General features: G+C 32.7%; 1 protein-coding gene across 4 annotated transcripts in view; it reads right to left on the minus strand.

The window, feature by feature from the left end:
• LOC118205149 (threonylcarbamoyladenosine tRNA methylthiotransferase) overlaps positions 1 to 16,384 on the minus strand; it is a 73,936-nt gene that overhangs the window by 35,109 nt on the left and 22,443 nt on the right. For all 4 annotated transcript variants that reach the window (XM_085813228.1, XM_085813227.1, XM_035377437.2 and 1 more), the window contains exons 5-6: positions 10,072 to 10,192; positions 9,240 to 9,343 (exon numbers count right to left, since the gene is read on the minus strand). In XM_085813228.1, the coding sequence (XP_085669354.1) occupies positions 9,240 to 9,343; positions 10,072 to 10,192 (225 nt within the window). The remainder of the gene's footprint in view (positions 1 to 9,239; positions 9,344 to 10,071; positions 10,193 to 16,384) is intronic.

Raw genomic sequence — 16,384 nt, forward strand, 5'->3', positions numbered from 1 at the left:
TAGCAGGCCACTTAGGGGAACAGAAGACGAAACAATGCATCAAATATTCATTTTACTGGCCAACAATTAAAAGTGATGTAAAAAGATACTGTGAGAGCTGTAGGCAGTGTCAGCTATGAAGAACAATTACCTACAGAGGTAGAATTCCTATTCAGCCAATCATAAGACCTGAGAACCCATTTGAAATATGGAGTAGAATTCCTATTCAGCCAATCATAAGACCTGAGAACCCATTTGAAATATGGAGTAGAATTCCTATTCAGCCAATCATAAGACCTGAGAACCCATTTGAAATATGGAGTGTAGACTGCATTGGTCCACTAGAACCACCCTCGCACAGGGGACACAAATTTATTATTTGTGCCGTAGATTTGTGTACACGGTGGGCCGAAGCCATGCCAGTACGAAACATACAAGCAAAAACGACATGTGATGTTCTGATGAAAATTTTTACCCAAACAGGTTTTCCCAATATAATCTGCACTACCCAAGGAACTAATTTTACTTTGAGCTAACAAAGGCCTTTTTAGATGTTTTGGGAATAGCTCCCAGGTATTCTAAGCCAGGTCATCCGGAAAGTATGGCTGCAGTAGAACGATGGAATAGGACACTGAAGGAAATGTTGAATAAAAATATTCAAGACCATACCCATGATTGGGATTTGCATCTTCCGTACTTGTTATTCACTTATCGTGAAGTTCCTCACAGTACCACGGGTTTTCTCCATACCAAATGGTATATGGTCATCTTTCAAGAGGACATTTAACATGAAAGACTTTTGAACTGGTAAGAGAGATATACCAATCACAGCTTCTCATACCATTGAATCCCATTTTGATGATTTACAAGATAAACTATGAAGTTCTCATGCTATAGCATATGATAATGCAAATAACAACCAGAGTGATTACGCTCGTAGGTATAATAGGTCACGTGAGAAAACATTCGAAGTAGGTGATCAAATGTTAGTCTTGGTGCCATCATCATCGCATAAATTACTAAATACCTGGCAAGGACCAGCCACCATTGTAGAGCTCACAAAAGACGACATTCTGCTTTAGTTCGCTTGGAAAATGGAAACACGAGGGAATTCCACGTAAATAAAATATGTCCATATGTGTCAAGAGTGCAACAAATAGGACTAATCTTTGAACAGGATAATGACTTTGGAAATATACACTATGCTCCCACTGACCAAAATAAAAGGACACAAAAAGATATTAAAAAATGCCATGGACAAGTGTCACGAACTTGGCATTATATTATGTAAGTTCACAGATGTTTTTAGTAACAATCCTGGTAGTGCAAAAGTTGATGGGCATTCTATCAGAATAATTCCCGGGTGCACTCCCAAAAAATTATGCCCATATCGAATCCCAGTTAAACTTAAAAAAAAAGTTGATCGGCAAATTGATCAGCCTCTAGCTTGAATTAATAGAGCCTCGCGATAGCGACTGGGCTCACCCTGTGGTATGCGTAGCAAAAAAGAACCGGAACGTAAGTTTATACGTTTATTTTAGCAGAGCTGTGGAGTCAGTAGGGAAAATGACCAACTCCTGGAATTTTAATGACTACGACTCCCTCGTATATATATATGTAAACATATACACGTGGGTTACAGCTTATTTTTTTAATATAAAAGAAGTAATACATGCTACAGGGAAAAAATTGATGGCATAGCAAATTATTTATATTAATTAGCATTTATTAGGAAATAGAAAAACTGCATTAGTTATTTCTAAGAAGCTAGGCAAGATCTTTGCTGAAGGACCATAGATCCGATTTGATAAACTTCAGAGCTGAGAAGAACTTTCCACACTAACTTGAGTAGGAGGAAGAGCTGTTACTGTTAGTGCTACTTCTTTTGACTTTTCAGGATAGATTTTTATAAGTTCTAAAAGAGGTGTCTTGTAAGCGCAATCATATTTCTCTATTTCTTCAAAGGCTGTGTAGAAATTGTTTTTGTATTTTATCATTTTTATATCTAAAGGCTCTTGGTTCTTTATTTTCATTCGCTTTGCCTTCGTTTTTTCAATATTATCCAAAAATATTTCTCAAAATCTAATTCATCACTGGAAGAGGATGATAGAGACTCAATTGCAATGTCTGCAGTTTGACTGTCCTGATTTGAATTCTCCAATTGTTCTGAGAATAATTTCATTCTTAATGAAAGTTCATAGATGGCTTTCTTTGCCTTTTTAATTTGTTCATCATTCAAGAAAATTCGGTGTTTCGGATCTACATATATTGAACCCAGCAAGATCTCATTGTCTAGCAAACTAGTTTCTCTTTTTGTCATTGAAGAAATGATTCCTTCTGCAATAAACCCTCCATTACAAAAAGAACAAACACCCCATTCTTCCATTCTCGCTTCCTATCAATTCTTCAGATTGCAGCTTTTTTGTGGCTATATATGGTGTAGAAAGGAGAGTTTCCAATTCTGCATGATCATTCCACACTTCACTAACAGAAAAAAGTCTTTCTGTTAGTGAAACATTAGGGTTATCTACATCTTCTAAAAAAAAGTTCTTAATTCTAAAAAACCTCTTAATCATCAAATACAGTCAAAAGTCGTTAATCTGGACTTGTCGGGACTTCGGCGATTCCGGATTATCGATTTTTCCGGATTATAGACCATCAGTTTGAATCTGGTAAGATGGCATGCAGAAATTATAAAATTAAAAATTTGAAACCGTAATTTATGAAATAAAGAACAATTATGATATAAAGGGTATTAAAATTTACAAAAAAAAAGCTTAATATTTATTTGTTTACTTTATTAAACATTTCTTTCAATGTAAGTTGTTTAAGTTGCTTCATTTTATGTGATAATACTTTCTCTTTAATTCTATAAACAGACATAATTTCTTCTTCAGTTACAAAGTTCCGCTGTTGAAGTCCTATAATTGCTGTGTCGAGAATACTGACTAATTTGTCAGTCGAAATGTTTTCGTTTTCAATAACCTCTGTGTCACTTTCTTCACTATCGGAAGCGAATTATAATGACGAGGAATTTGATTTAAATCATATCAAAGACGGAGTACATCGAGATGAAATACTACATTTAGTAAGGAATTATAAGCCAAATAAAATAAAAACATCTGTCCTGAAGATAAGGATAGTGCTGACAGATCAAATTCCAATTCATTGCGTGCCGTGGCGTCCCCCCCCCACAGAGCAGCAAGAAATTGATAAAGATTTCGGAATGGTTAGATAAACAAAGGATTATGCCTTTATCCATTTTTTTGCAGCAATTCTACTTTTTGTTTAATGGAAACATATTTTTGCTTTGTAGATCCTTTACATATTAGTAAATATATATCGGAAATTCTATTTGACATAATTGAAAGTTCAAGCTTACTTTTATAAAATTGCTCTAACAGTCTGCAAAAAATAATAAGCCGGATCCAATTCGAAGATTAAGGAACAACGCAATCTGCAACATTAACTGAAATAAATAATTAGACAATTTTAGCTTAGCTTATACCGTCCGTTATACATTAAACACGCATGCGTAAGCATATTATGAGCATGCGCACACGCATATTCGCAGCCGTAAAGGTCTTCGCAGCGTCAATGCGATGCATGCGCAGAAATTTTGTAGCTTTGAGGTCCGGATTATGGGTGTTCAAATTAACGACTTTTGACTGTATGTACTTCCCTATTGCATTGCTTGATCGATAATTGCTCCTTTTCCTGCTCGCTTCCTAAGAATGGCATAAATTTTGGAAGTTCTTACTGTTGTTGCTGCTGACCTAAATTTACCAGTGAGATTTGTAACTAAATGAATCATTTTCATCACTAATGTCACATATCACATCCATCCTCCTCGTTTATATTTATTTATTAATATGTCAATAAAATAGAAAATAACTATTTATTAATGTATATAGTTCATAAATAAAAATAATAACTCAGCTTGTCATAAATTTTTTTCAATTCATTTTAATTTCATTTCAAATTCAATCTGTCCAACAAAAACTAGAGTCGACCTGTTTTTAGCGACTCCAGCTTCGTCTCCTCTTACCCCAAAATATGCCCAACTCTGATTCCGACTCAATGACTCTGACTCCACAGCCTTGGATTTTAGATTGTTAAACAAATTTACTGTTCCAGATGCATATCCCATGAAACATTTGCAACAGAACTACTCTACGAAATCGCAAAAGTACAATACATCACCGTGTTAAGACTTGATGAAGTGATATTGGCTGATCTCGATGAGAGAAGAAAACAAGCATTTCACAGCATTTGTCACACACTCAGGCCATTATCAATGGAAAGTATTACCATATAGAATGAAAAATGCAGGAAGCACATTTCAAAAAGAGATGGACAAAGTTTTAAGCCCTTTAAGCCATTAAGGTTTAAGCTTACGTAAAAAGTACTGTCGCTTGTATATCAACGATTTGGCATTTTTTTCCAAAGACCAGAAGGAGCATTTAAAACATGTAAAAGAGGAATTTAAAACCTTATGAAGAGTAGGTCTTACTGTAAATTTAGAAAAATGTGATTTTGGAAAAAGGGAAGCGAACTTTCTTGGTTATATTATAGGTTCTGGGAAACATTCACCAGATCCAGAAAAAGTGGAAGCTATGAAGAAGATGCCTAGACCGACTATAAAAAAGGAAGTATGCTGCATTTTTAGGCCTTGCCAGCTACTATCGTGATTACATTCCAGATTTTGCCACTTTTAGTGTTACCCTTGACGAATTTGACAAGGAAGAGAGTACCCATTAAAATTCTATGGGCAATGAAGAAGAAACAGCTTTTCAGAACTTAAAGCAAAAACTTTCCAATATCCCATCACTGTTTACTCCAGTACTAAATAAACCATGCCAATTATATACCGACACGTCAACAACAGCTATTGGTGCTTGTCTGTCTCAAACAGATGATCAAGGGAAGGAACACCCAATAGCATTTTTCAGCAGAAAACTAACACCATATCAGAGCGGATGGTCTACAATTGAGAGAGAAGCCTAGTGTTTTGGCAGCTCTAAAGAAGTTTGATACATGGATTTTTAGAGCAGAAATCCAGGTCATATCCGACCATAATCCTCTGATGTATTTAGCACAATCTCAACCACATGGAGACAAGCTCGTGTGTTGGGACTGGCCTTACAAAGGTACAACGTACAGATTTCTTACCAAAAGGTACCTCAGCACGGAAACGCAGATGCTCTATGCAGATTACTTTCTGACTCAGCAACTGGGTAGCATGGTATACAGAATAAATCAAGCTAATTTAATGTCTGGCATTTTATAGAAACATGCATGTATTATACGATAGTTGTACTGTATTAGAAAAAATTACATACGTATGGATAATTTACATAGTATATTGTATTTGATGTAAATGTGCTACATATAAAGTTACATATAAAGTTGTTATATTATCATATATAATGCAAAGGTCTTTGTATATCTAATTTGTATACTTCAAATTAATGACACATTTAGGGTAGGACTTTGTGAGTGTGTGCAGAGATAAAATGAAACAGGTACGTTGAAACATGTACAGTGAAGCAGATATAGTGAAACTGATATAATTTTACTATGAGATACATAAACAGTGAACTTAGATTTTTGACTGTGCGTATGGTCTCTAAGGAGACGTATACGCTTCCCAAGGAGGGACGTATAAGATTAAAAAAACTGATAGAAATGCCAAGTTTGTGAATTTCGCCAAACGTGGATTTTGGCACAGAAGCGCAGTAAAAAACTTCGTCAAATTGGGCGGTTGAGAAAGGAGAGGTGTGGAAGTGTGTGCGTGAACCGGCATATTCTGCTGAGGTCCTACTACGTAAATTTACTTATATTTTTTATTTGTGTATGTAAAATAAAATCATGTTACCATGAAGCTGTGTCTTCATTCTGATAGTTGATCAAATTTTTATCATTGCGAATTATCAAGTTTTTCTAGGTAATAGAATATGCAGTATAAAATCAAAATGTTAATGTGTTGTGTTCATCTTTTATGAGGATAAATGAAGTAAGGTAAAATTGACTGTAGCGATTACATAACATGCCAGAATGTTCTCGAAAGTACTGGTCTAGGGGGAAGATCCTGAAATTGCAGAAAGTTAATTAGAAGTTGCCTGTTCGCATAGAGCAAAGCCATCGTATTTTTTATATTTTACATATATACAGTCAAAAGTTGTTAATTCGGACACGCATAATCCGGAATGATCTATAATCCGGACCTCAAAGCTAAAAACTTTCTGCGCATGCGCCACATTGACACATGCGCATAGGCGTTTACTCGTGCGCGTAAGACCTTTACGACTGTGCATATGCGTGTACGCAAGCGCAGAATACGTTTTCGCGTGCGCGTTTTATGTATAACGTACAGTATAAGCTAAAGTTATCTAATTATCTATTTCAGTTAATGTTGCAGATTGCGCTGTTCCTTAATCTTCGAATTGGATCCAGCTTATTATTTTTTGCAGACTGTAAGAGCAATTTTATAAAAGTAAACTTGAACTTTCGATTATGTCAAATAGAATTTCCGATGCTGGAGCTCCCAAAGGATCTACAAAACGAAAGTATGTTTCGATGTCCATCAAACAAAAAGTGGAATTGCTGCAAAAAAAATGGATAAAGACATGAAGAAGGTGACAGAGAGGTTAGTGAAAACGAAAAAATTTCGATTGACAAGTTAGTCGGTATTCTCGGCACAGCAATTACGGGACTTGAACAGCGGAACTTTGTTATTAAACAAGAAATTATTTCTGTTTATAGAATTAAAGAGAAAGTATTATCACATAAAACGAAGCAACTTAAACAACTTACATTGAAAGACATGTTTAATAAAGTAAACAAATAAATATTAAGCTTTTTTTTTTTTTTTAAATTTTGATACCCTTTATATCATAATTGTTCTTTATTTCATAAATTACGGTTTCACATTTTTAATTTTATAATTTCTGCATGCCATCTTACCAGATTTAAACTGATGATCTATAATCCGGAAAAATTGATAATCTGGAAGCGCCGAAGTCCCGACGAGTCCGGATTAATGACTTTTGACTGTATATGTATATATACGAGGGTTGGGGCAAAAGTCATGGCAACTATTTTTTTCTTGTAGATATGTGAATGGATCACAAAACATATATATCTCGTGTGGAAGTTCTGCAGGCATATTGTGTATGCAGAATAACAGATGGCTCTGTGATAACTGGCTCTGTGGTAGAAAGGGATCTGAAATCAGTCAGTTGGTGAGTGCCGTGTGAGATGGAAGTAACCATGTTGAGCAGGGTGCTTACATCAAAATAGCCGTTCTCCAAGAGAGAAATGCGATGGAATGTCACAGTGAATTAGTAGAAGCCCTCGGGAATAATGCCCTACCATATCGTACAGTAGCACGGTGGGTAGGAAAGTTTCAGCAAGGACATGTATAAACCAGTGATGAGCAACGTTCGGGATGACCGGTGAGTGTGCGAACCGACTTGGCATGTGCCGTCATCGAGCACCTCATGGATGAAGACAGACGATGGACATTACTGGAGTTAGAGAGGGCAAACGGTATCGAGAAACGCTCCGTCCACAGGATATTGCATAGTGTGCTAGCGTCAGAATCCTTCTTCAGTCAAATTGATGGTGATCATCGTGTATGACGTCAGGGGTGTCATTGTTTGCCACTTTGTTCCTCATGGCAGAACAGTGACCGCACAGTACTACAGGGACTTTCTGGTGCAACAGGTATGACATGGCGTTCGGGATAAACGTCCAGATCTTGTGGACAGTGCAATAATTCTGCACGACCACATAAAGCAGAGTGTGTACGTCAGCTACTCCGATGTTGGGGATGAGAAGAACTGGAGCACCCACCGTATACCTTTCACCCTGTGACTTAGATCTCATTCCCAAGATTAAGAAACCAATACGTGGTAGGCGGTTTGAAAGACGAGAGGACATTGCTAGTGCTGTGCGCCAACAGATGACCCAATTCACACATGGTGCGGCAAATGCTGAGGCTGATGGTATTCAGCGCCTCCCACATTGTTAGCAGCGTGTGGTGACAGTAGTAGGGTCTTTAAGCCCAGGTTTGTCATGTCAGCTTTATGTGTATTGTGTTATCATTCTTTTGCACGGTGAAGGCTATATTGCCCTGTATACTACCATAATAAATTCATGTGTTACAATATTTTAGTGCTATTCATTGTCCACACATGTAGTTAAGACCCTGTCCTTTCGTCTGTATATTCACATTTTTCAACCGGACTGGTATCAAGAAAAAAAATAATTGCCATGACTTTTGCCCCAACTTCCGTATATATATAAAATATGTATGTAGGTGTGTGTAAAAAAAAATATATATATATATATATATGTATGTATCTAGATAATCAAAGAATATTTTTGGTAGCAAAGATTTATCATATAAGCTCATTTTGCCACTCAATATATATGCATGAGGTTTAAAATACATTCAACATACTATAAATTTAAAATAATGATAATTATAATATTATAAACTTTAAATAATTACACAGTATATAATTTCAGAATAATCATTAATTGGCCTTTTTTCAGTACACATTCACTGCCATGACAGATTATGTCAATCTGCTGCTTATAAATTAACCAGAAGTCGATTAACATATAAGTAATTTTGCCACTTTTCTTTTAACATATAAGTAATTTTGCCACTTTTCTGTTAATGAAGCACCAATTAGAAAATGTACTCCAAATGTTTATATTGTATTATGAATAGGTACAATATTTAATGTGCATAACGAAAGAATTGTGCAGTTCTCTGATGTTTTCACCTTAAAAAACATTGGAGATTGCATAAATTTGACTTTTGCACAGCTTTAGCATTGTGCATATTAAAACATTATATTATACGTAACATTACAGTTATTACAGATTATTATTATTATTTTTTTTTTTCATGAAGCTTCAAGTATCATTAGAGTTGCTGCCATCTAGTTTGATTTCATGCTGCCAGTATTTATGTTTGAGACACCCTGTTAACAGTACAATAACTTCTTGACGTTTCCAAACAAAGTATCATATTGGGAAGCTTAATCCTGTATTATCTGCAATGTAATATTTCTCAAATATATATATTTGAGAACTATTATATATATTTGAGAACTATGTATATATATTTTCCTCAAAACTGTACTTTGTGACTAAGTAACATAGTAGTGATTTAAATTTTATCTTACAGAATAAACATCACATGCAATAAATCACTTAACAAATTATAATATTTTACTTCTTACCTGAGATTGCTTGTTCAGCACGTTGAATAATTTCTGTTACAGGATAGCTTCCCAGTTTCCCTCTAGCATGTTTTGTTTTGCAATAAGTACATTGGTTAAGACAACTATAATAATTGAAAAAAATTAGAAAAAACAGTATAAGAGATGAAATTAAGCATAAATCTTTTAATATAAATGTGGAAAGAATGTAAATAAATAATGCAGTGGGGGTTTTAAAACCTTTTTGCCTCATACAGCCTTTTTCACCATCACTAGACCATCATTCTACCCCCTTCTTCCCCAAACTCAATAAATGCACTTATTTTTATTTGATTTAGACTATTTTTAATGTATTTTATAAATTAAATGAGAAAAAATTTAGAAAATGTTGAAAAATACTAAAACTTAAATAAAAATAGTTTTTATATTCATAAACTAAAACTACATACTAAACAGGTAAATAAAAGGCTGACTGTATACTGCCCTTGAAACTATGAAACCCCCATTGAGAACCCATGTAGTAGCGATAATAAAAAAATCATTAGGCATTAAATTATTCATAATCCCAAAAAATTACAAATTTCAAATACATAAGCTTAAAACATTTTTTAAACAAAAAAAAAAAAAAAAAAAGAAAAAAGAAAAAAGAAAGAAAGAAAGAAAGAAAAGAAAGATTAAGAAAAACATACTTTAGCATTTATTTACTCTAAATATGATGGAAAAAAGATCCATCAACAATTCAAAAATTAACATGCCAACTTATTGATGACATTCATTTCAATTTGATTATTTATTTATGATGCAAATACTATCATAAAGTTTAAACAAAGATTTTACAGTCAAAGTAAATTACCCAGTATTTATAGGAATAATTTCAATCAACTCATTTCTTCTAACTTTTGGCAGTTGTAGGGAAGCACCACCAAGTTTTTTTCCGGAAACTTTCTTTGTACCCAAAAGCTGGACAGAATTGCCTAAATTAAACAGTAATAACAATAATGAAATTGGTATAAAATATGTGCAAATATACAAACATAATATTATCCCATAGCTGAAGTAATATATAAGATTGGAAATGCTTTTCAATAACTACATTAATTGTAACTACATTTCAGAACTGCGTAACAGTTACAAATATTGATATAAACTGTTATGAAACAAATTTTTAAATAAATATATTTTTTAAAGATGGAAAAGGAAAACATAGCAATGATTTGGAAAACAAATTTAAAAAATAAAGAAAAAAATAAAAATTAAAAAAATCTAGAAGGGTTTGGATTTTAGCATCCAGACAAAAGGGTTATTTTAACATTTAATGGAGATCATCAACAGAGATGGCTCAGGTTACACTAACACAAGAATGTTATACATCTTCTGTATGTTTGAAAAGGTAAAAAATATATACATAATTCTACAAAAGTATTTAATGTTTTTAATTAGATACCATACAAGTCTGAATTCAGATGTCAATATCTGAAATGATCTAATTAATATCTGGACCTCCGGATCACCAGCATTCTTTTTTTAGAAAAAAAAAAAAAAAAAAAAAAAAAAAAAAAAAAAATTTTTTTTTTTTTGGAAAAAAGAAAAGAGATTCTGACAGTAGCATCTCACTTTAGTATATGCTTAATGCTTCCCACATGTGTGGTAGATATTTTTTTCACAATAAAGTATGTGAAAGGTCCTGGTTCTTAATCTTTGCTTCCCTTATATACTAGTGGCACTATTAGCAATCATACCCCGAGACTGACGACTACAGACATATTATTCTGTTAAATTTTATCTTGCCTCTATTGGACACTGAGAAAGTTGAGCCCGAATTATTTTATTCTTCTTCAGTTGCACAACGGCCTATCACAGGCCAAGGCTACCTCAACAAGCTTCCTCCTATGGATCCGATTAAGCGCTACGGTCCGCCAATGACTGATTTTTGGAGTCCTGAGATCTGCCTCCACACAGTCTACCCATCTTGTGCGAGGTCTTTATCTTTTCCTGGTACCTTATAGATTTGCATAGGTCATCCATCTATTTGACAGGGTTCAAGCTGTCACATCTAGCAATATGTCGAAGCCACTTGATACGGTAAGATTTGATAACTAGGACAATATTACGCTGTTTGTATCTTCTATATATTTTATGGTTAAATAAAATTCTCCACCTATTTTCTCTAATTGGACCATATATTTTTTGCAGTATTTTCCTTTCAAAAATTAGAAGTCTTTCTTCATCTGTGTTTGCTAATAGCAGACATTCACTACCATACAATATGATAGGTCTAATAAGAGTTCATACAGATTGATTTTAAGTTTAATAATTTAGATGCTAAAAATTCTTTAAACCATGATAACATCTATTAGCTCTAAATAATCTATTGTCAATTTCAAGTTTAATTTTATCATCATTAGAAATGATAGTACCGAGATACATAAACTGAGAAACACCCTGGGAAGTATAAGACTTTATTTGCAGTGGGAAAGGATTATATACTCTACTAGTTACTGCCATAAATTTTGTTTTGCACTCATAAGTCCAATGTCTCTGGCTGCAGACTCTAGAGAATGAATTATATTAGTTTAAGTAGTTATTATATTTATGTATATTTCCCACATGTGCTAATGACTTATCTAAGTCTTAAATATATAAATACCCATACATACTTTTTTCTTAATTCAAATAGCACTAAAGGCACACAACAAACAGCACTAATCTTTTGGCCTATGAATGTCTATTTATATTTTCAAAATCTATTCTTTGTATACGAAAAGAAATTTATATAATTTCTCCTCATCAACACTTTCAACACTTCTCCGTGCAACTGGCTGAAATCTGTAATTATTACCAGGTGGAATGTCAACATAAAAGGTTACCATGCTGTTTGGCATTCAATTAATAATGTTTTTTTAAAAAAATCTGTTTTAGACATCACTATGTGAGTCATTTCTCAAGCTGCTGTGAATTGAAAGTCATGTGCTGATGAAAGAAAATTTTTAAAAAATTTTTTGCGATATTAGCACCAAGGATAAAAGTTATTCAGTAAGTAAATTAGCCGTGAACTTTAGTAATGTTTCAGTTTGAGTTGTATGCAAAGCAAAAAGGCAGCTACCAAGCCAAATTATTGATCATACAGTCTTATTGATGATAAATGATAATATTTCTTCAACATAGAGATGTTTTATTTAGTGGTGAAGTGAAATTAAGAATCCATCCACATGCTTTGTTATTAAAAAATGTCTACTGTGCATGTGTGAAGCATTACGCACATGCTAAAGTAAGATGCTGCTTTTGGAATATAATTCTAAAAAAAAAAAAAAAAAAAAAAAATGTTGGTGGTCCAGAAATTAGATCATTCTGGATATTAGACATTTGGATTCTGCACTGTATATATTTTTTAATTCTAAGCCTGCAACTAGCATCTCTGCCATAAGTAACAAGCAACTTAATAGAAAGTCTTTAAAACAAAATTAGCTTCTTAGGAATTGTCAAAAATATGTTGATGACTTTAAAGCACTCCTTGAGGTGGTCCTGTTCCATATCACCCTCCTCATAAAGAGGAGAAATTACAGCTTTTTTTGTGTTATGAATTTAAATGTCTTAGTAAAAAGTAATGTTTAAAAGAACATGTGCTTATTTTTTTCTGATAATATGTTCCAGGGCTTGCAACTGAATTCTTCCATGCCAATTATCTATTTCCTTTGATTTTAGAGAAAACAATCCACTTGAAGCATCACAATGATAAGGGAGAATCAGATTGGGATATTTAAATATGGAGATTGCTAAAATTTAATTTAAAATATCAACACATTTTGAAATATATTTTGAGATTTAAAGATATAAAGGCTACAAATGAAAATAAATACACTTAGTTGTATTTTTAGCATTTAATAATTTTTTACACAGATGCAAATGGCAAAGAAGTCTTAAGGTAAAGTAACCACATTTTCATCGAGACAAAGCGAGACAAATCGAATTAAATGAGAATTACAATTTAGTTATGAAAGCAGACCAATAATTAAAAAAAATGTATTTTATTGTATACATTCATTTACTTATCTATAAATATACAAAAATATATTTCTAATTAACTATTGGTAACTGTAAAAATATTTATAAAAAACTATAATTTGAATATTATGTTTTTAATTAATTAAAAAAAATTTATGGTTTTCTTTTGCAGTCATATTTTTTATCCAAGTGAATACTTTGCAATACATTTGGATCATTTATTAAAATGTAGTGAAATTTCTCACATGAATTGGTCAAATTATATTTTACGCTAATACAGTCAAAAGTCCTTAATCCGGACTCATCGGGACTTCGTCGATTCCGGATTATCGGTTTTCCCGGATTATAGATCATCAGTTTAAATCTGGTAAGATGGCATGCAGAAACTATAAAATTAAAAATATGAAACCATAATTTATGAAATAAGAGCAATTATGATCTAAAAAGTAGCAAAATTTACTAAAAAAAAAAAAAAAAAAAAAAAAGCTTAACATTTATTTGTTTACTTTATTAAACATTTCTTTCAATGCACGCATGCGTAAAGCATACATTACACATAGTCGAAATTAGAAAATTGCAACCAGAAAACTATTTGATGCATATTTGTGATATTTCATAATGACGAGGAAATTGATTTAAATTATATTGGAGTACATCGAGATGAAACACTACATTTATTGAGGAATTATAAGCTGAATAAAATAAAAACATCTGCCTTGAAGATGAGGATAGTGCTGACAGATCAACTTCCAGTTCATTGCACGCCACGACGTCGCCCCCCCCCCCCCCACAGCAGCGTGAAATTGATCAACAGATTTCAGAATGGTTAGAGAAACAAATCACTGACACTTTCTTCATGCCTTTATTCATTTTTTGCAGCAATTCCACTGTTTGTTTAATGGACATCGAAACATGCTTTTGCTTTGTAGATCCTTTGGCAGCTCCAGAATTGGAAACTCTTTTTGACATAATCAAAAGTTCAAGCTTACTTTTTATAAAATTGCTCTAACAGTCTGCAAAAAATAATAAGCTGGATCCAATTTGAAGATTAAGGAACAACACAATTTGCAACATTAACTGAAATAGATAATTAGATAATTTTAGCTTAGCTTATACTGTCCGTTATACATTAAACGTGCATGCGTAAACGTATTATGCGCATGCACAGAAAGTTTGTAGCTTTGAGGTACGGATTATAGATCATTCTGGATTATGGACATCCGGATTAAAGACTTTTGAATGTCAAATTTTGAAGTTTTATTGTTCAACTGTTTTTTTTTTTTCAATTGCCATATTTTATTGATACTAGAAAAAACACGTTCTATTGCTGCATTTGTTCCTGGAAGAAAGAATGCATGTTTTATAGTTTTCAAAATATTTTCATAAAGAATATTATTCTGTTTAAAATAAAGGAATAACTCCGTCCATTTTTTGTCTGTTTGCACATTTGCAGACAACGAACATTTAATTTTCTCTTCAGTAACGTATATTTTTACCAACGACACCTCGTCAAAAAGATCATTTTCGCAAAATATTATTTTTCGGAAAATGGTTACTAATATATTAAAAAGACTTTTCCACATATTCCCATAAAATCTCCTTTTTAAATGTCACCCAATGAAAATATTTTATATCCTCAAATTGAACTGTCCATTCTTCAAGATATTCCAAGCAGTTATAAAAATTTCTGACCTCTTTCAGAAAATCAGATCGTTTAATGGTACCTTGTTCTTCCAACCTAGTGATGTGCCTTCGAATAACTAAAGGAACATAATCGTTATCAATTCTTTCTAGCAATTTTGTTTTTAAATTATTGATTTCATTTGACACTTCCACAATTGAAATTTTATCCACTTCAATAATTTTCACAGCATTGTGAAATAATGTAGCTTGGTTGTGGATGAAATTTGGGATGTGTCATTTTCGACAAAGAGCTGCAATATTCTTGAACATTTATCTTGTGATAAAAAGTATGATTTTAATGATTCGTATATTTTAAAAATATTTTCTACAGCTGGTAAAAGAGCTAGCCATCGTGTTTTGCTGTAACCAATAATTCTTTTATATTCGATCTCTGTGCTTTCACAAAAATCCTTCAAACTTTCAACACGTACAGTGTATATGTATACAAAAATACGAATAAATTTTTGCATTAATATTTTCAAGATCCACTGGAAATAAGTAAGATGCTGTTTGAATAGTACTGTGTAGAATGTGAGATGCACAACCTACCCCAATAATTTATTGGTTCGAATGTTCGTTAAGTTTCGTAAAAACGTTATTGATGCTTCTTCTAGCTTTTCCACCAAAATTGGAGTTAGTGTTATCCTCACAATAGGCAATAATTTTATTGTACAAATTATTCTTTTTTAAAAATAGTACTTATTGAATGAAAAATTATTTGTGAAGTTTCACCCGGCAATGACACAAAATCTAAGATTCTAATTTTAATTCCTGTTTCTGGATCAAAAATAACAATTGTGAGAAATAATATTAAATCTTTGTGGTTGGAAGCATCATAATATATGGATATAAATGTGCATTTAAATCTAATTCTTTCTGCAACTGTGAAAACGAATATAGTGAGAAAAAAACATTACAAATAATTGCTTCGGTTTTTGTCCTTGCACATACAAATTTTTTGTCGTACAATGTTTTGATCATTTGCCACATACAATCAATCGATCTGAAACTTTGATTGTTGTTTATGGAGTGGAAAGCAAATAGCCCTTAAGCTAATGCTAGCTGTTCCTCCATTTTCCTAGATCAGGTAAGTCAAACTCATAGGTACACTTGGGCCAAACAAACAAGGTTTAACTTTAGGCGGGCCGCAAAAAAAAAAAAAAAAAAAAAAAAAAAAAAAAAAAACAATATTCATAGAAACGTAGATTTATTTCGAATAATACAATAATAAACATATATATATTTATATAGAAAAGAACAAGAAAAATTTAATGTTTACGTCCTGATACTTGACATCTCTTCTCTGCTATTATCTTTCCTATTTCGAGAGAAATTTTGTTTGCAGTGATAACTTTCAACGCTGACCCAAGGTGAGCATCATTAATACGGTTTCTGATAGGAGACTTATTACCTTTCATGACTGAAAATAACTGCTCGCATTGATAAATGCTACCAAACATGGAAATAATTTCATATGCAAA

This window comes from Stegodyphus dumicola, chromosome 3 (assembly GCF_044657685.1).
Source record: "Stegodyphus dumicola isolate Sdum_Otavi_A_Nest chromosome 3, ASM4465768v1".
In the NCBI taxonomy this organism is placed as follows: domain Eukaryota; kingdom Metazoa; phylum Arthropoda; class Arachnida; order Araneae; family Eresidae; genus Stegodyphus; species Stegodyphus dumicola.